This window comes from Nicotiana attenuata, unplaced genomic scaffold (assembly GCF_001879085.1).
Source record: "Nicotiana attenuata strain UT unplaced genomic scaffold, NIATTr2, whole genome shotgun sequence".
Classification (NCBI taxonomy): Eukaryota; Viridiplantae; Streptophyta; class Magnoliopsida; order Solanales; family Solanaceae; genus Nicotiana; species Nicotiana attenuata.
This window is the reverse complement of record NW_017673292.1, coordinates 43,425-64,524: the sequence shown is the minus strand read 5'-3', so window position 1 is coordinate 64,524 and position 21,100 is coordinate 43,425. Positions and strand designations below refer to the sequence as shown.

Sequence of the window (21,100 nt, the reverse complement as noted above, 5' to 3'; positions counted from 1 at the left end):
ATTTAGAAAGAAAGGGAAGTTGATTCCGTGGTTCATTGAGCCTTTTGAGGTACTTTGGAGGATTGGAGAGGTGGCTTCTAAGCTTGCTTTGCCACCCAGCTTGTCGAGTGTGCATCCGGTGTTCCATGTTTCTATGCTCCGGAAGTATATTGGAGATCCGTCTCATGTCCTGGATTTCAGCACGGTTCAGTTGGAGGGTGATTTGACTTATGATGTGGAGCCAACAGCTATTTTGGAGCGTCGGGTTCGGAAATTAAGATCAAAGGATATAGCTTCGGTGAAAGTGCAGTGGAGAGGTTGCCCCATGGAGGAGGCTACCTGGGAGACCGAACGGGAGATGCGGAGCAGATATCCTCGCCAGTTAGAAGCTTCAGCTATGTTTCTTGACTCGTTCGAGGACGAACGTTTGTTTAAGTTAGGGAGGATGTGACAACCCGGCCGGTCGTCTCATGAGTTACCGCTCCGTTTCTCCCATTTTTGCTTCTTATTGCTTGTTTATTCGTGTTTTGAGGTATTGGGTTGGTTGGGTTGAATCCAGATTGGTTTTGGTAAGGTTTGAGACACTTAGTCTCTTTTAAGGACGTTTAAGTTGGAAAAGTCAATCGGATGTTGACTTATGTGTTAGAGGGCTCGGATGTGAGTTCCGATGGTTCGGTTAGCTTTGAGAGGTAATTCATGACTTAGGAGTGTGATCGGAATGAGTTTTGGAGGTGTGGAGTAGTTTTAGGCTTGAATTGGCGAAGTTGATATTTTGGCGATATCTGGATGACAGGCGAGATTTTGATATATGGGTCGAAATGGAATTGCGAGAGTTGCAGTAGCTTCGTTGTGTCATTTGGGATGTGTGTGCAAAATTTCAGGTTATTCGGACGTGGTTTGGTTGGGTTTTTTATCAAAAGCGGAATTCGGAAGTTTTTAGAAACTTAGGCTTGAATCCGAGGTGTTTTGGTTGATTTGATGTTGTTTGAAGTGTTTTGATGATTGGAACAAGTTTGAATAAGGTATTGGGATATGTTTGTGCTTTTGGTTGAGGTCCCGGGGGCCTCAGGGTGATTTCGGGTGGTTAACGGAGAAAATTGGATTGTGTTGCAGCTGCTGAAGTTGTTGCTTTTGATATTTTCGCACCTGCGGTTTGGGGACCGCACGTGCAGCGTCGCACATGCGATGGGATGGCCGCAGATGCAGATTTGAGGGGAGGAGTCAGGAACCGCAGATGCGGTAGAGGGACCGCACCTGCGGAGTCGCAGATGCAGCGAGTGGACCGTAGATGCGGTATTTGGTTCCTTAAGTGATTTCTGCAGATGCGGAGAAATAATCGCAAATGCGGTACCGCAGAAGCGGGTATTGTGTCGCAGATGCGAAAAGGACTGGGCATAATATATAAGTTATTTCATTTCGCGAGATTGAGCTATTCCGCCATTTTTTAACTTCGGCTTGAGAGCATTTGGACGATTTGGAAGAGGGATTTCGAGGGAACTTTGTTAAGGTAAGGATTTTGGACCTAAAACACAATTCTGTGGTAGTATTTCATGGATTTAGGGTTGTAATTAAAGGAATTAAAGGGCAAAAATGGAGGATTAGGGCTTGAGTTTAAGAGGCCTTTAAATGGGGATTTGAGGGGTCATTTGGACTCCGATTTTAGTATTCTTGATATGTATGAACTCATGGGGAGATAAGGAATCTATTGGTGTGAAAATTTCTGAATTTTGACACGTGGGCCCGGGGGTCGGGTTTTGGTAATTTCGGGATTTGTGCCCTTTATTGATTGCTTTCGCTTGGGCTTCGTTCCCTTAGCATATTTTGATGTCCTCGTTCTGATTTTTGATAGATTTGACGCGCGTGGAGGCCGATTCGAGGAGCAAAGGCGTCGGGAGCTAGAGATTTATCCGGTTCGAGGTGAGAAATGATTGTAAATGATGTTTTGAGGGTTTGAAACCCCGGATTGCACATCGTAGTGCTATATTGAGGTAAGACACACGCTTGATGACGAGCGTGGGGTCGTGCACTATTGGAGATTGTGACTCGGTCCATCCCGGTTGATGATTTTACCACGTATTTGATTGAAAACTATTTGCTATCATCATCATTTGGGATGAATGTCATATTTGGGCCTAGTGCCAACTATTTGAACCCTTCGATGCTTTTTATTGATATTTCCTCACTGTTTTAACTTATTACTGGAACTTGGTCATGTTACTTTTCCACTGTTTTACTACTCAGCCATTTTTACTCAGTTTTGATACTTAAATGATATTTTAGATGATGTTTGGGCTGGGAAACACTGTTTTACTATTGCCCGGGGGGCTTGTGATGATTTTTGACTGAGTAGGGTCGAGGGCCTATATTGTGAGGAAACACTTATACTGATTGACGGCCGAGGGCCTGAGAGATGTACGCAATGAGGTGGCTGAATTTATATGAGGCCGAGGGCCTAGATTTGATGCCACGAGATGGTTTGTTATTGCGCTTGGGCCGTAAGGGGCCCCTCCAGGAGTCTGCACACCCCCAGTGAACGTGGATACCCATTGTGATGTGAGATTGAGCCCGAGGGGCTGTTATTGTTGTGAGATGTTGCCCGAGGGGCAGATGTGGTGTAATGTGCCCGAGGGGCGAACTTCTATTTGTTTACTTTACCTTAACTGCCTGTCAATTACCTATTTATTTATTGAGAAAGGATTTTTACCTAACTCTTCATTGAATTACCGCTTTTAAATGATTTTACTGCCTCCTTATAGAATGCTTTGTGCCTTACGTGTTTTCTTACTTTCAGTCGTTATTTACCTTTGTTACTCGCTCAGTTGGAGTGCTCACTTTACTCCCTGCACCCTGTGTGTAGATTCAGGCGTAGCTGGTTCTCCTCTCGAGTGCTGATTCATTCCAGCTTCAAGCGGATCTTCGAGGAGTCTTTGGGTAGCTATTGGCGTTCGCAGCCTGGAGCTCCTCTCTATCTATTTCTTTTACGACCTTAGTTCAGTATTTTAAACTCTGTAGTTACATTTGAGGATTTGGTATTATTAGATGCTTGTGACTTGTGACACCCCGGTTAAGGCTGTGTCGGGTTGTATTTCCACTACTCATTATCATTAAGCCATGTTTTAGACTACCTTTATGTTGTTTAACTGCTTTAACAAGTGAATTGGGTTTAGTTGGCTGGCCTTGTCTTCACGAGAGGCGCCATTACGACCGGGTTCGGGGTTAGGGTCGTGACAATTATAATAACATACAACTTAAATACAAATTTTGTACAATATATCTTTTGTATATTTTGTATCTGATTTATACATAGTAAAAACAAATTTCATACAACTAATTATATATTATACTACTTATCTACAATATTCATACATTATTTCCACTCAGTTATATACAACTACAATATCATGCAACTTAAATATAATTTTTGTACAATATTTTTCAACTTTCATACAGTAGTTAGATAAATAAAAGAAAAATATATAAACAACAGAATACAAGTTTTTCTACAATTTTACTATAATTTCTGCAGTATAATGTATGTCATGTCTTCTTCTTCTTCTTCTTCGAGTTTCAATCAGAAATTCAGCCAAAACCAAGTCTAATCTTCACCAAAACCCCTCAAAATTGAGATATAAACTCCAAACCATATTCCCAATTATTTGCAACAACACCCAATCCAAACAAATAATGATTTTTGAAAACCCAAATTCGAATTCAAAGCTTCAAAGCTTTTTAATGGCTGTCAATGATGGAAATTGCTGTTCTCTTTTCCTTTGCTTTACATTATTGAAATTTGGGATTGAGAGATAGAGAGAGACGTAGAGAGAATTCTCAATTCTTTGCAACAACATCCAATCCAAACAAACAATGTTTTTTGAAAACCCAAATTCGAATTCAAAGCTTCAAAGTTTTTTAATAGTTGTCAATGGTGAAATTGCTGCTCTCTTGTGCAAGATATGTGGGGAGGGGGGTGGGATGTGGAGAGAGAAACGTGGGGGAGTGGAAGATATGTTAGAGTAATTTTAGAACACTAATTATTATCATTAATTCCCTTAAAATATATTGGGTATATAAAATATAATTATAGTAAAACTTGAGTAGGGAGGGTAATATAGTTTCATATAGTGTATAGAAATGTAAAAATTCCTTAGTAAAATAGTTGTTGAAAAGTTTTCAAGATTGATGTATTTACATTTGCATTCGTCTTTGTATTATTTATTTTCCGTCATACACCAAATATTACAAGAACTTCATTGTTGTAGTCAGTGTTTTAAAAGGCTTTTTCGGGGCTCGCCCTGAGACTCACGTATGGGGCTTAGGTCTGTGAGGCTTACATCTCAAGCGTCCGACTGTGCGCTTTAAACACGCTAACGCCCAACACTCGAGGCTCGCCCAACAATTAATATTCAAATCATGGATCAAATATCCTAATTAGCACTATTGACCCTCAAAACTCTTTAATAAAATAAATGATTAAAGTTTTATTCATCTATAGGAATATGAAGATTGAGAGTAACTTAAATAACGAGTCATAATATTGCAGATTTTCTAATTGAGAACAACGTGAGGGTGAATATCTAAAATAGATAGCCAAAATTTATATCTTCACTTGCTATTAGAGGAAATGAGCCTTCATGGCCATTTACAATATTGAAATTAAGAAAGTGTCCTTTTTAGATCTCTTATGTGTAAAAGATAGATCGATCTTATGTGTAAAAGTTTGATAATAGCAAAAAGAGTAATATTCTAAATTACAACATTGGTGAAGTTTATTAATTATTTACTTTTAGGAAGGTAAAATATTTTGTTTAATAATATTTATTAAGAAATTTCGATTTTTTTATATTTGAAAGTTAAGACGTTATAATTAATTGTACTTTGTAGTAACATTATTATTATTGATTGTTTATGCCGATATAAACATTGTAGAAATCTTATTTTTTATGAGCTGTTTTAGTTATTTAAATTTTTTTAAAACTTGTAATGTACTTCCTAGTTCCTATATTTTTATCTTATTATGCTATTTTTATTTGGTAATTAAATTTCTTTATTTACCAAGTAAATATATATATACAAGCAGATCAAAATAAAACTATAGCAGTTTGGACAGATGGCCCCAAACCTGCATCTTCATCTCATTCTAATACTTCTATCCCTATCACTTTGCTATGTTATATACAAATTTAAGGGTAAAAGTTCAACTCAGTCATCTTTTGCCGTAATCTAACACATGAGGTACTACGACAATACACCTCCTGGATAATGTGCCTAACTATACTCATCGCTGCTTTGCTCTTTCCTTGGAATATTCTCATATTCCTCTCTATCCATATAGCATAGACAGTTGCTGCGAGTGTCATCCTGTAAATTTGTGCTTCAGCAGTTTTCCTTTTCCCCTATTTCTTTGCCCATTCCTTCTCTATTTGCCATGCTATAGGCTGCCTAACCAAACCTTGCCACTGCAGAATCTTCTTCCATATAACAGCTGAGACTGTGCATTCAAAAAATAGATGTTCAATGTTCTCCGCATTGCTTTATAGAGTATACACCTTAAATCCCCAATCTACTTCCATTGTGCTAATCTGTCTCGCGTGAGTAGTCTGTTGTTCAGATCCAGGTACAGTATAAAATCCATCTAGGTGATCCTTGGTTATTGCATATGAGTCGTCTCCATTCCACCTTTTGAATCTCCCCTCTCAATTTGTTATAAATAACCTTCGTAGAGAACTGTTGTATACATTTGACATCATCTTCCATATAGTCTGCATCAATATAAGTTTCCTTAGCCTTCAATATTTTCCTCACCACCCATGAAGCTTGTGTTGCTCGTGCATTCCAAACAGCTCCATCTTTTATATAGTAGATGTGTATCCACTGGACCCATAACTTGTCTTTCTTTTGACAAAGATTCCATAACATTTTACAGATGGCAGCCTTGTTCCAAGTTCTCACATCCAAGAAGTTGAGCCCTCCTGCTGTCTTGGGATGATAGAGTTTGTCCCATGCTATTAACGCTTTCTTTGTCATGTCTACACTCCCTGTCCAAAGAAACTTCTTACATATTGATTCAATTGCCTTCACCATTTTTTGTGGAAAAATGAATACCTGAGACCAGAACACCTGTACCGAAAATAGGACAGATTTGATTAACTGAACTCTACCAGCATAGCTTAGTAGTTTCGAAGTCCATGAGGTGACTCTGCCCATAATCTTATCAAGAAGTGGCTTGTATTGTAAAACTGTTGTCCTTTTAGTACTCAGGGGGACCCCTAGGTACCTAAAAGGCATTTCTCCTTTTTCAAATCACAACACTTGTATTATATTGTTCTGCTCCTCTTCATGCACTCCTCCAAAATAAATGGAGCTTTTTTCTATGTTTTCCTAGACCAGATGCTTTGGAAAACTTTTGAAAATAGTTAAACACCATCTTTATAGACACTATATCCCCTCTGAATAATAATAATAGGTCATCTGCAAAGCTCAACTGTACAATGTTCAGTCTTTCACACTTAGGATGATAATTGAAATCAGGTTGCCTCTTTAGTGTCTTCAAGATTCTAGTGAGGTACTCCATTGCTAACACAAATAGGAAGGGCGACATTAGGTCCCCTTGCCTCAACCATTTTTTTGCAGGGAAAGGGGCAGTAGGGTACCCATTTATGATGACTGGGTATGAGACTGACCTTATACATGCCATCACCCATTGTACAAATTGAACAGGAAAGTGAAGATAAGTGAGGATCTGTTCTATAAACACCACTCAACTGAGTCGTAAGCCTTTCTCATATCTATCTTCAACATGCACCTCGGTAATACCCCTTTCCTTCTATATCCCTTTACCAATTCATGACTCATTATAATATTGTCAATGATCACTCTCCCTAGTACAAAAGTTGACTGACCCGGATCAACAACATCATTCATTACCTCTTGCATTCTATGTATCAATATTTTTGAGATTATCTTGTACAATACCGTACAGCAAGATATGGGCCTAAACTCAGAGATTCTCGCTGGATTTTGTACCTTTGGGACCAGTGTTATAGTAGTGCAGTTGATGGTTCTGCACATGACCTTGTGTCAAAGAATTCCAACACTGCTTTAGTAACCTCTTCTCCTACGACCGGCCAGGCTTTTTTAAAGAAACAGGCATTGAAGCCATCACACCTAGGTGCTTTAAGGTCATCTATGTCTTTGAGAGCTTGGAAAACTTCATCTGAAGTTACAGGTGCAATGAGGCCTAATTGCTGTTCTCTATTCAGTGTTCTTCCTTCCTGCATAATCATGGAATTTACAGCTGGTAATTGGCTAGCAGCAGACCCCAGTAACTTGCCATAAAAACCCAGAATTTCCCTTTTTATGCCTGCTTGATCCTGCACCATGTTCCCCTCGACATTTTTGATCTTGTTTTGTGCCATTCTATTCTTCATGTTAGCAAAGAAAAAAGCATTATTTGAGTCACCTAGCTTTAACCACTGTATTCGAGCTTTCTGACGAAAAATACTTTCCTCAATGTTGCTCCATTTCTATAGCTCTGCTTTAATTGCTTCTTCCTAATCAAACAATGTATGCCCAGGTCCCCTCATTTGAGTTTGTAGGTCTGCCAATTGTTGTCTTAGCCGACTCACTTTCTCACTTACCCCATTAAAACCTCGATTCAATTTCTTCATCTCCTGTTATGATTTCAGCTTCTGCCAGATTTTATTCATACCAGTTCCATTAGTCCTTTGGTTCCAAGCTGCTGCCACTGCCTGAATGAAATTCTCATGGTCAGCTAGACAGTTAAGGAATCGAAAGGGCCTGGGTCCTCCTTGTAGCTCTTCTTTTAACTTGAAACATAAGGGAGAGTGGTCTGAGAAATGTGGATCCATGATGTTGGCCTCCAAGTAATGATATTTGATACACCATTCTGAGTTTACCAGTGCTCTATCAATCTTACTATAGATACGTGTATTTGTCCAAGTATACTCTCTCCCTACTGATTTCATTTCAGTCACTCCAGTATCAAAGAGAAAGTCACTAAAGTCCTTAGTTTCTATCTCACTGACAGGATTACCATACTTCCTATCTTCAGCCTGTAAAACTGCATTGTAATCACCCATGGCAAGCAAAGGGTCCTGCTGTGACCTCTGTATATTCCTTAAGCCATCCCACAACCCTCTCCTGTCTTCTATTGTGTGCAAACCATATATAGCTGTAACGGGAACTCCATGCCCAAGTTACAAACTTTAACTTTACCATGAATAAACTGTTCTGCAGTCTGCTCGACATCAAAATTAACAACATTTTGATCCCACACTATCCAAATTCTACCTCTCCGATTGTGGTTGTAGTTGTGACACCAGCTCCACCCATTTACTATCTTCTTTAGAATTGTTGCAACATTACTTTCTTTGACTCTATGTTCTATTATTGCTAGTATTACTATATTATTATTCTTTATTAACATCTTCATCTCCTTTTGCTTGTAGGTCTTATTAAGACCTCTAACATTCCATGTAGCTAGTTTCATGCGGGAATAAATAGGTGCATATCACTTTCATCCCCCCATTGTCTTCCTCCCCTCATTCTTGTGTTGCTTATCATCCCTTCTCCTTCTAGCAGTGTATTATGTCTGCTTAGAGGATCAAAGCCATTTATCACTTCCACAGGTTTCTCTCACTCCGCAAGTACAGTAAGAGTTGTTGTTCCTTCACCAGAGTTGCTCCGCTGCCCTTTGTTATAGCTCCCCTTTGTAGCTGATTTGTTTCGAACTATTTGCCATTGGCCTCCTTGTGATTGATCATCTTCAAGATTAGTTTCTTTGCTTGTTCCTTCTATCTCATTTTGCTTTTCTTCAATCTGTTTCCCTTTTCTCTTTTCCCCTTGAGCTTCTGATGCATTCTGCCCCTCATTCCCTTGACTGTTTCCTGTGCGTCTTACCTATTGTTGTTTTGGTTTTGTAGCTCCATCTCTTTGCTTTCCTACAGGTGCCTTCTTGTTCTGTGACAGATTGCATAAATGCCCAGCCTGTAAGCAAGTATGACAGTATTCCGGTACCCAGTCGTATACTATCTCTTGGTCATAAACATCTCCCGTCGGATCTTTGACCTTTATAGTCTTTGGTAAGGGCCTAGTAACATTCATTTCCACTAGTAATCGGGCATATGAGATTCTTTCCACTTTTGTTGTGCATTCATCTGCATAAACAGGTACTCCAAGTCCACTTCCAATTCTGCTTAGTGTCTCCCCTTCCCAGCAACTCAGAGGCAAATTTGGCAGTTTCACCCATAGAGGGATCGTTTGCAGAACTTTACTATGAAAATTGAACGTAGGTGCCCAGGATTTGATAATAATTGGCTTGCTATTTATCGTATATGGCGCAGAACATAGGACAACATCCTTGTCTTCTATACTATTGAATCGAACAACAAAGTAACCATCGTTATGGTAGAATACCTTTGGCTTTGATGCAAAGTTCCATGTTGCAGCAATAAATCTTTCTAGGACCCCAATAGTCGGATCCTCTCCCACAACGTATAGAATTAGGGATTGTCTCCATTTTGCACTGCCTTTCTCAATTTTCTCTTTATTAAGCTCAACAATCTTCACTCCATCTTGTATAATTAGAGCAATATATGAGAGATTCATCCCCCTTGCTGCCATTTTGTTTCTATTAAAGAGCATTTCCCACTCCCTCTGCTCCCCTGTCTGCATATTAGGAAGCTGATTTTGTGCTTTCCTCGCATCGCTTTGTGCTCCACAGGGTCAATTCACGGACCAATTGCTCCTCCTTCAATTGATAATCTCCTTTTGCTCGAACCCTCCCTCCTGGTATCGCAATTTGGATTTCTCCTCCTTTAGATCCTGTTATCGGCTGAGTGCTTAGGATTTTTCCTTGGATTACCACCTCTGCACTTGCAGGTGGTGTGTGCATTGGCGTAATTCGTTGCTGCTCCGACACCGGCGCTGCACCTCGAATACCCACAATTGGCGTACCACTTGGTGTATTCAGTCCATTGCTACTTTTTCCAGTTTCTCTACGCTACGCACTCCCAGAGCTTCTTTAATTACCTCTGTTGCATGTCTAGCAGCAACTTTGGTAGCTTTTGGCCGCCCTCTAGGCATCTCCGACCACTGCGCACGTTAGCTCACCTATCGTACGCCGAGAGAGAATTTTCTAGAGAGAGAATTTTTTTATGCTATTTTATTAATTTATAAATTAATAAATATAAAGATTCATGGGGCTTACGCCTCATGCCTCGGGGCTTGTGCTCTCCTCATAGTAGGTAAAATGTCCCACCTCACGCCCCCCCTCTAAAACACTGGTTGTACTTTGTCAAATATTTTCTAAATTAACATTATGAGATAGAGTAATGAAGTGTTTTCCCTTGTCACGACATAATTCAGAATTGAAAAGTGGCACATAATCGTCGTTCTAGCTAATGGCGCCGTTTTTTGACTCCAAATATGTTAAAGGCAATAAAAAAGTCTCTCTTCTTATCTAGTTTCATAGTTTTCTCATTTTTATAGGCACCACTGTAAAGAAATGGGAAAGTATAAATTGGATTTAGTTGTCAAAAGCTTCACCTCGATAAACCTTTGGAATAAAGATCGTCGAGCCGCCGACAACTCCCGGGGTTCAATAAAACAAAGAATACTCCGCGAAAAACTATTGAGTGACCTGTCGAGCTGATCCGACACCAAGTGGACCGCACCTCTGAGGACTCGATATGAAACAGAAAGGTGTTCCAAGAGCGTACTGGTTCATCACCGACGGGTGATCTGAAGAGGAATGCATCAAGAAATTGCCGCTATAGGAATTAGATTTGATTGCTTTAATATATTATTCTTGTCTCTCGTTTTTTCCTTTTCAAAATAAGAGGAACAAACAAAAAGAGAAAACTGAAAATAAAAAGTTCAGTGAATTGTTTGAATCTTAGTGCATTTGCAGAACTGGAAGCCGATGATCACAAATTTGACATCCTATTGCGTGTTGAACCAATTTAACGAAGATATTTTTGTAAGGTGTGCTTTGGTTAACAAGTGATCATAATCAAATGGTGAAATTTTTATTTTTTTACAAATAAAATAAGGAGGGATTTTTATAATCTGCTGTCGTGAATCAAACATCTCTTAGTATTTCTTTTGAACTAAGTATGAAAAAATTGGCAGGTACCTCAGTATGATTTTATCTTTTTTTCTTTTCTTATGTTGAGTGATTTTTTGGGACACTGAACTACATGCCATTATTGCCATCAGCTAATTATTCCTATTTATTAGCATAATATCTAATTTATTTTTGGAACCAACACCATATATCTTCCCCGACTCAGATTACCTGGCTATTCCAGCAGCAGCATTTGAACGCGTAATATATGTCTAACTCACACATCACGTGTTGCTTCCTCGACACAAAGCAAATGTCCTCCTGTCATCATCCGGCTGCCAGTTTTCCTCCACAGATCATATGGCTTAAATGAGAACATTTGATAATGGATGCAATGCTTGTAGCAGTGACAATCACTAATCAATGAAACAGATTAAACGTCCTCAATTTTCACACAGCAGTTCGAAAAGCATACATGGCTATTAACCCAGAACAGTTTCTAGGAAATGCAACTGAAGAATTTAACGAAAGTAAACATTAAGCTAAAAGCCTATTCCCTTGACATCCAACAAATCTGCATAGTACTACTGAATTTGGCTTCAGTTTGCCCTTTGTTTCTTGGATAGTCTCAGTCGGATATCCCCTGCACATAACCATCCTCATATGAGGAACATGTAAATAGGTCTAATGATGATATTAACACTGAAATCACACCATAACTATTCAAACATACCGATGAACGAGAATAAGATAGGCTCATGCTCCGACTCCTGCTTGAGATCCTTGCATGCTTCCTACGATGTGGCTACAAGACAATAAAGTTTGTGAAAGCATAACTTAGATACGCGATTTAATAAAGCATACTTGAACTGCATTATTCATAACGAGATATAACGCTAGTTCTACTTACAGGTGACAGTGGAGATCTGGATCGTGATTGAGATCTGCAAAAATCCAGAAACAATTCTAGTTAATATCAGTAGAATTCTGTAGCCAAAAGGTTCCAGAACGACCTTTGATCCAAATGAATCCATGCTACTTCCACGTCCACAATCAAAGTAGTTAGCAACAGCTGCCAGCAATCTATAATATCAATCAACCAACATGATCAAATTGAAACAAAAACCAATCGCAACGCACTTCCTGGAGATTGTCCGTCCAAGTTATGAGGTCATACCATACAAATGCATGCACCGCCCCGCACGCTCTAAAAAACAAATTAAATTTTTATTTGACTATTCAATAGTGCTCCCACGTTCAGAGCCCTCGGGATTAGCCCAAAAACAATTTGATATATTGCTTTGAGTAAGATCCACCTTAATAACATATTAAAATACAGTTTACCATCCTGAGTTTACCAGAGGTGCTCATCCACTAAAACAGATTACTGCCACATCCAAGCGAGTTGCCTGAATTTGAGCACCATTGGACATCACCTGCCTAAAAAGCAATCCCCAGATCGCCACGAAATGCAAGATCTAGAAAACAAAAAAAAGGCAATCTTCGTAATCATCTTACTAACCATAAAGCTGGTAATTCGTTCTGAAGAAAAACCGAATCAAAAAGATTGGGGAGAGGAAGAAGAGAACAATGGAAAGAGGAAATTGCATCTCAACTATTCCTGGAATTTTAGAAAACTAGACAAGAAAATTTAGAGTCGTCCCACCAATAATGCTTCAGAGTTCTTTCGGGAAGTCATTCTCCAATGGTTTTGGAAATCAATTTTCAAGTTTGAAAATCAAATCGTCTTAACCACAGTAAGTATATCAAATCATTCAACTAGAAGTGCCTAACTTACAAAGTCCATCCTCAAAACTCAATGACAACCAGAAGATAATTCAATGAGAAACCACGAGAAGTCCCCAACAGGCAGGCTCTCAACTCCAACCCAACCCCTCCCCACCCAAAAAAGAAATGACCCATAAAATTCTCCTGCTGGTCTGCTCTTTAACCATTCCTCCCATACACCCCCAAACAAGATGAAATTTTCAATCACTACAACCCTAGATTGGGGGGAGAACAGTGTTGTCACTCTACGAGAAGCGTAAAAAGCTGGCAATTTTTACTTACAAAAAGAATGTATAACAGAAGTATTGTACAGAAACTTCAAAATACATGCTTCCTGGACATACAACACAAGATATAATAATTATAAAATACAAATATTTACATAGATAAAAGAATTAAGAAACTGCAATTGATTGAATTAATGAAGTAAAACCACGAAATCAAGTTCAAAGTTCAAACCCATTTTAAAGAATTTCTTATTTAGATGCAAATATGCAGTTTTTGACATCCAATTCAGCTCGATTCACTAGCTTTCTTATACCAAGTTTTAATTTCTTATTCCCAGTACCTCTTAAATTCTTTAATGACGCTTCCTTAATATCACTTTAAGGGCTATATTTTTTTTAGTGACATCATCTTGAAAGAGCCTCATGAATGAGCTTAATATTTTATAACAAAGCATTTAGTTGGCTGGTTTTGGTTAAGACGCACAATGTAGCGACTTGTGGAAATACACCACCTGCATTGCACCTAGCTTCAAACCTTAAGTGCCTCTAAATACATTGAACGAGAAAAGAAAAATACGCACTGAAAGATCGGAAAAGACAGATAGACGTACTTGGTAACTGTACAGCTAAGGTTTCACATGCTTCCACTACTTAAAATTTAGCATCTTCTAGATTAATAAAAGCGGATAGACATATCCTACAGAATAGAAGGTACAAATCCATCCATCTTTGGCAATAAAGAGGTAGATCATCTCACTCTCATTCTTACAAAAGGGTTATCTCTTCATTCCATGTCACTTTTTACTTGAAATATGCAAGCTAGAAATAACTTCTCGTCGAATAAGGACTCAGTTTCTCTGATTCCTTGCTGCTTCAAAACTACCAACATACCAGACCAATCTAAAACTTATATTCTTCTCTCCTTAGTAATTCTAGTAGCACCAAACTGTCAATTCCTCATCTATCTATTCCACGAAGCATCCAATTCATATCCCTCCCCAATTTTATATGATTAAATGGTCACTGCTATTCCTACTAATTTCCAGTACTAATGTTATCTTTCTGTAGCTCTCGAAAGATAAAGAGAGATATTTTAGATGTCTAATTCTATACATTATGGTGAATGGTGATACTACACAGTGAGTCTTTTTGACTCTACATATCTCCAGAAAATGAAACTTCAAACAATGATAAGTGCTTGATCATCTAACCAGACAGAGCCACCGAAACATAACAAAACAAAACTGTGGTCTAAAGCCTTGCATGGGGCAGAAAGAAGAAAAAGCAAACAAAAGCTCCAAGAAACTTTGATGTTATTCTCCAGATAAGTATAAAAAACACGCAACTGCACAGAAAATTGTATCCTTTCTCTAACAATGGTGTCATTACCTTAACCAATCAAAACCACGAAGATAACAGGAGCTGAACATCTAAACAACAAAGAGACTCCCAAATCAACATAAGTATTCCACTGTATAGTCATACTGCTGATTCCTCATATAGAATTTCCATTAAATAAAGCACAAAAACACCACTAAAAAGGGATACTGCTCAAACGAATGTAAAGGAGGATCCTAAGAAGAACATTACTAAGCACACAGCACCTAGCAATTAAGGTAGACTACATGTAACGGACTTACAAAAGAATTCAAATAAGACACGCTTATATGCTACAAAGCATGAATTAGGACTATGAAAACTATTTTTTAACTATACTTAAAACGAGATTAATTTAGCAAAGCATAAGAGAAATATAAAAACCTTGATGTGAAACAAAGAAAGTACCTAGAAACAGAGCGAGCAGGGGAAAAAGACCTTGAGCGCGAGACAGACGCGGAACGACGAGAGTATTTACCCCTAGGAGACACACTGCCGAATGACTGTTAGTAAACATGCTAAATTTTCTGAAGGTGATGGAAAAGACAGTCAGAAACTAAACCTTCTGCTCTGGCTGCTATAGCTCCGTCGAGGACTCCTGCTTCTTGAGTAACTTCTGCCTCTTGAATAATATGGACTTGGGCTCCTGGAATATCTACGTCTCTTATCATACTCCTCCACCTTAAGAGTAGATAACTGGGTTAAACTAATGCATAAACACAACATTGGATCCAGGATTTCTGCTACTGACAGGGAACAGACCCTAATATACGCTCGAGAGAACTGATTGCGAAAGAGAGAGTCATCAAGTTTCCTTATCTGCAAAAGAAACAAACAAAAAAAGAGATAAATGAGGAGACTGACAAAGGAAAAAGGAATTAATTAAACCATAAAACCTTTATTATTCCAGAGGAGAAGAAGAACCAATGATGTGATATTACAGATTAAAACAAGTCACTTAAAGCTTTTATTAGCCTACCGCATATTTCATATCTTCATAGCTGGTATAGTCCACAATTCCCCTCATACCTGCAAAAATAGCAGTAGCTAACATCAACCGCTTCCATTGCAATGCTTACACACTGACTAGAAAGAATGGAGGACAAAAAGAGTAGGCATACTTTCTTTAATAGTCACGAGCCTTACATGAAAGCGTTGCACGGAGATCTAGTGCAATAAGATAAAATAGACTACACACAAAGTGACCCATTATATATGGTGTCTGATAAGAGAAGTGTTAGCTAACTGATCTTTATAGTGCTTCCTCCCCAACTAAAAACTTTTATTTAAACTGAGCTAAAGAAATTAGAAGCCAGAGAATATCTTCTTAATGCATTTAGATGTTCTTGAGGAGTTTCAATTGGTAAATGCTTTTCTTCACTAAATTTATCTTTGAGCAAAATGAAATATCAGGTTAGACAGCGTACAGGTCTTGTAAGTGATCTTATATGCATGTGATGGCTTTTCCAATCCTTTCGATTCAAGTAATTGGCATTAATGTAGACTTTATTTTGAATTTATCTGACCCTTGCTGTCTTTGGAAGTTTAAGAAAATAAAGGAACTACTGGAACAGTAAACAAGAATATTTTTTATATTTTGTGAAATTAGCTTGACTATATTCTAGAAAAGATTTGAACACTTTAGGGTATTTAATTCTCTTTCCCCTCAGACTACTTTCCAAAAGTTTCCCAATGCGATTGATTGCGGACATCAGTGATATTAAGATGATCATTGAATTTCGATTATGGTATGAGTTTGGATTTCGGAAAACAAATTATGTGTTCGAATTTTTTCTGAAGATCTTATTCTGAAACATAGTTGTGTTAAAAAAATCTTTTACGCCTACCCAGACTAAACATCTTGATTTGCTTCTAAATATTTCTCTATACTGATCAATTGAAAGAAAAAAAGGAAAAAAGGAGCTGTAATGGAAGTGTTGAGATGTGAAGGCCCTTGATTTTTGTTGAAAATCAACCACTATCCTGTTTGGTTTCAAAACTAAACATGTCTGGTTTCAAAGTCAGATAAATAACAAGCATTCATTCAGATTTTAATCTAACACCTGTTTCCCTAAACACTGAATAAGAGAAATCGTTTAATATATTTGTTTAACGATATTTCCAGAAGTATTTGCCCTATCATGGGTGACATTCTACCCAGTACCATGCTATTCGAGTCTTTATTTGTAAGATACAAGCACCGGTTGATCAAGAAGTAACCTGATTGTCTCACGTGTTAATTTGTTATGTTAAATACCTGTTTAGACACCCCCTTCAACAAAAATGTGTAAAATACTAGTATGACTTAAAAACCAATGTACATTTCCCCTCCTGGGAAGGTATGTGCATTAATGAAAATCATTAAGAATTGAACAAATGCAACTATAAAAACTGCCTCAATAACCTAACTAACCGTCACGGTCTCGAAAAACTTGAGAGAAACAGACATCTCCTGCTCGGCGCATGTGATCCTAGCAAGACCAAGTAAAAGAAACCACACTGATCAAAATCTCTCGCAAGTTCCCGAAATCTTTACTGATCATAACAACATAACTGTAACACATGCTAACCTTCAAGTCTTGCCATGAAGCAGAAGATGGTAGTCCAGATATCAGAACTGCAAAGTTCTTATTTTAGCATGAAATAATAACTATATGAAATAGCTTAATGTCGAGGATGCAAGGAATTATGATAACACAACTAAAATCAGGCTAACCGCGATGGTCTGAGCGCCTAGAAACTCCACCACGACTCCCACTACTGTAACTGCTATGGCGATCATATGATGATGATCCTTGCCCACCGTGAGCAAGTTCAACCTACATAAATCATAATAAACAACAACAGTGGTGAGCATAATCTGACTTCCAAAATAGCACTCATCAATCAAAAAGATTGGGAGGGGAGGAGACAACTAACTCGTAATCGATGTCCATCAAAGTCATAGCCATCGCGCCCACGGATGGCATCATCAGCATCACGAGAATCTTCAAACTGGAATGTACAAAAGAATGACAACAATGAGATCTATCAAACATGATGTAGCATGAAGAAACATATGCAGAAAATTGAGCTATCCGCCAATACAATAAGGGAATAACTAACATCTCAATGATTCAATTCCTAACAAAGAACTCACCTCTACAAATGCATAACCAGGTGGTCTAGGAGGAACTTTCAAATCAATTTCCACGATATGCCCATACTGCACGAAATTCATGGAGAAAATTCAAAAGATTAGCAACTTGGCATAGGTAACAAAAAAAGAAGAAGGGAAAATTGACAAAAAAACTGGTTACACCAAAAAGGTTAGCCAACACGTAATAAAAAAACCATAAATTTTAATGATCTTTAGTCAACCATCTTAGAAATGAACCAAAAGGAATTATGTAATTGACAAATATAGCAACAGAAAGAATCTATAATAATAAAGTAAAAATAAGTCATCTTTTCTCAGAAAAAAATTCATGTGTATTGTAAAGCTGCCAGTTGTACCATTAGGTAAAACAACATGATCCCAAAAGTGCCAAATTAGATGACTATCAGGGGCTTTTAGAAAGCTGAAAGAAAAAAAAAGAAAAAAAAATAGAAAACTGAAAGACTAAATGGGTGCTGTGACAGTAATGGGAAACTCAACGGGGAGGTTCAAATCATTGAAGAGCAAGAGATTAAACTAAAAGAAGTAAAAAGCAAGTATTTTCACACACTAACAAACCAAAGAGAGAGACTACTACTTTTTTTAGAACCTGAAGTTAGACTATACACCTCTCATCACTTTAACAGTTTGATATGAAAGGCAAGAGACCTGAGAAGACCAAGAAAGATAGACAATGCACAAGGTCTCCTAATCTACTTAGGCACAACTTACACATATGCCACCAGATATAAAACATATTACAAGAATGAATCCTTGCATTTAACCCCCCAAATTTCCCCCCGTGTTAGACAAATTTATTCCTCTTCCAATCCACCCAAGAGTGCAAGTTCTCATGGAACTCGCTGGCGCCCTTGTAGATGACAAGAAGTAAGCCAACATAAAAGGAGAAACAAATTGAAGGTAAATGTATAACTTAGTTATAACATATCAAATTGCCAAAAATATGTCCTTCCAGAAAACTAGTAACTTATCTTGCTAACCTTGTAAAACAAATCTTCTACTTCTCTCTCACGAATATCACCAGGAAGATTGCCCACATAGATAGTCCGACTTAAACGACCCATTATGCCTGAAACCATTAACCAAAAGAATGCAGCTTGTTCAAACATTGGAAGTGGTTATAAGTGAACCATTGGAATGTAACAAAGAATTTTTGTTAATTCTTTAGGTGGTGGGGAAGGGGGTGGAATTAATCAGAGTTGACTGAAGCTCATTAGTAAAAGGCCATAATGAATGGCCAACTAAAGAAGGGAAAAACAAAGTAAAGTAACATTATACGCAAGACGATATGGAACTATTACAGTATCTTTTCCTTCAATGAAGAGCTTCTACATAAAGAATAATGTTACAACTACCAAAATCACACAATGCTCTTCAAAGCATCTTAAAATTACAGAAACGAAGTTATACGACAAGCATCAGAGTAGCAAATATCATAAATGATCAATCTAAAACTAATCTAAAAGATTATGCTTGTCAGCAATAGTAATCACAGCAAACACCAGATATATGAAGAGAAAATATCAAAAGGATCTTTTTCTTTTCACTGTGTTTAGAATGACGAAAGTCATTTCTGGTGTTATCGTGTCATACGGAGAGTCATTTCTGGGGTTAGGTTATCTATTCTATCAAAAAGGCAGAAAATAACTTCTGGACATCATTTTCTGAAAATTATCCTAGCTTTTAATTCATATCACTTGCTCCAATTAACACTTACACATTATTATCAATATGTAATGCTCATTATTTCATCAAAACAATTCCCGGTTTGTTAATATTATTACTTATCTTTATCTGATCAAAAAAATATTATTACAGATCTCTAATATATTTTTCCATAAAATATTCACGGATCAATTATCAAGAAAGAATTTTTTTTGGAAAATATTTTCCACAAAAAATGACTTTTGTCCTGCCAGCTACTCATCATGTTCCTTTTTTCTCAAGTCTATGCATGTAAAAGTAAAGCAAATAACGTCGGTTAAAAGGGTCGAGAGAACAATCAAGAACTTCAAACAATTTCGCTACTGATACAAATTTTGTTAATAAGTATTTTTAACGGATTCTATAAATACATGGATATTATCGCAAATGTAAAAAAAAAATTAACAGAACAACAGCAGAAAACCAAGAAAAATCCTAAAGTCTCTTCAAGAACTACCAAATCCAAAATTCTTTTTAGAAGAAAAAACAGTCGTTGCTATAAAACCTAAATAGAGAACCGGTGAAATTTTATATGGATTTAATTTTCTAATAAGTTGGATTGGGGAGAAAGGAAGAAACAGCTTACCTGTAGGATCCAACACTAGAGATTGCGGAGAAAGAAAAAATTGCAGCAGACGAAAAACAAGTGGCATTAATACATGAACTGAACTTATTATATATGCAAGGGAGAAGGAAACAAGCTTCGGTATCATACGCTACTTCTAAAAACTCGACACAAATCTAAGGACGTCATGTCATCACATGACATCTGTCCTTCCTAGGACACTTTCTTTAAAGTTCAGGAGAAAGAAACAGATAGGAAAATTAATTATAATCCATAAAAAAGGGGAAAAGAAAAGAAAATAGGTATATCCCACTTGGTCTAGATGTCACTTGGGGATTGGTGACTCCCATAAGTTTTTTATCTTATCTTTATTACTATATAAAATAGGAGAAGCAAAACCGATACTGTAAGCACGTGATTTTTGCCCTATATGAATTACTCCCACAGTTGCAAAACAAAATAATTTCTTCTCATTATTTGCAACTTTATGAATTTTCGGGGCATTTTCTGTTAATTGTTTGCATTTGTCTGTGCACTTTTATTTTTGTTTAATTAATAAAAAATACAAAAAAAAAGGTGTTGCATGTGCATTTAGGAGTTAATTTTGCATGTTTATAATTGTTTTTAATTAAGTTGTTTTAAATAAAAGAAAATCACCAAAAAATAGGTTAATTTGCATTTTTCATTCTAAATTTCAATTTGGAGTAATTTTCATTTTAATTGTTTGGTTAATTAATTTTGATAATTATCATTTAGGCTTAATTAGTGTATTTAGATCAATTAGGTTCTAGGAATTAATTCAGATTTTTATTATTATTTTGAAAAAAAGAAAGAAAAAAAAACAACAAAAAGAATTAATTTTGGGAAAAGGAAAAGATTTTGAAAAGAAAGAGAGATCAGATTTTATATTTGGGCCAAAGTTAATTAAAATTGTCATGCCCAAATCAAACCCCAGCCCAACCCACTTCTTATCATTAACCCGCCCAGACCCACGCCCCAACCCGTTTGGCTAACCCGACCCACTCCATAAATACACACACAAATACAATCTCAGAGAGCCAACACGCAAAATCCCTAAATCAGACGCGCTGTTCATCTTCTTCTTCATCTCAGCCGCGTTCAACTCGCCAAATCTCAAGCGAGTGAGCTCAAATTCACCCCCACGCTTTCTCCCTCTCTCCTGGTCACCAAATTTGTAACGGTTTCTGACAGATTCC

At 37.4% G+C, this 21,100-nt stretch overlaps 2 protein-coding genes across 10 annotated transcripts; both read right to left on the bottom strand.

Annotated features, from left to right (window-relative positions):
* Positions 1–7,652: 7,652 nt before the first annotated feature.
* LOC109215961 lies at positions 7,653–9,672 on the bottom strand. Its single transcript, XM_019380083.1, has 4 exons — positions 8,944–9,672; positions 8,650–8,898; positions 8,215–8,236; positions 7,653–8,170 (listed from the first exon to the last, which is right to left on the bottom strand). The coding sequence occupies exons 1-4, from the start codon at positions 9,670–9,672 to the stop codon at positions 7,653–7,655; spliced, it is 1,518 nt and encodes a 505-aa protein (XP_019235628.1).
* A 1,800-nt stretch (positions 9,673–11,472) lies between these two features.
* On the bottom strand, positions 11,473–20,110 carry LOC109215962 (serine/arginine-rich splicing factor SR30-like). 9 transcript variants are annotated; one of them, XR_002066432.1, is made up of 15 exons: positions 19,905–20,110; positions 18,595–18,683; positions 17,597–17,662; positions 17,377–17,451; positions 17,174–17,276; positions 17,028–17,074; positions 16,871–16,928; positions 15,437–15,486; positions 15,020–15,276; positions 14,866–14,949; positions 12,410–12,543; positions 12,243–12,272; positions 12,079–12,148; positions 11,976–12,009; positions 11,813–11,870 (listed from the first exon to the last, which is right to left on the bottom strand). XR_002066432.1 is itself a non-coding variant. In XM_019380086.1 (14 exons), the coding sequence occupies exons 1-14, from the start codon at positions 20,029–20,031 to the stop codon at positions 11,694–11,696; spliced, it is 996 nt and encodes a 331-aa protein (XP_019235631.1). In that variant the 5' UTR covers positions 20,032–20,106; the 3' UTR covers positions 11,473–11,693. The 9 variants fall into 9 exon arrangements, 2 of the variants coding, with proteins under 2 accessions (XP_019235631.1, XP_019235630.1); XR_002066433.1 differs by having other exon boundaries at positions 12,424–12,543; XM_019380086.1 differs by lacking the exons at positions 12,079–12,148; positions 12,243–12,272; positions 12,410–12,543 and adding an exon at positions 11,473–11,708 and having other exon boundaries at positions 11,799–11,870; positions 15,020–15,138; positions 15,220–15,276; positions 19,905–20,106.
* Between the last annotated feature and the right edge of the window lie 990 nt (positions 20,111–21,100).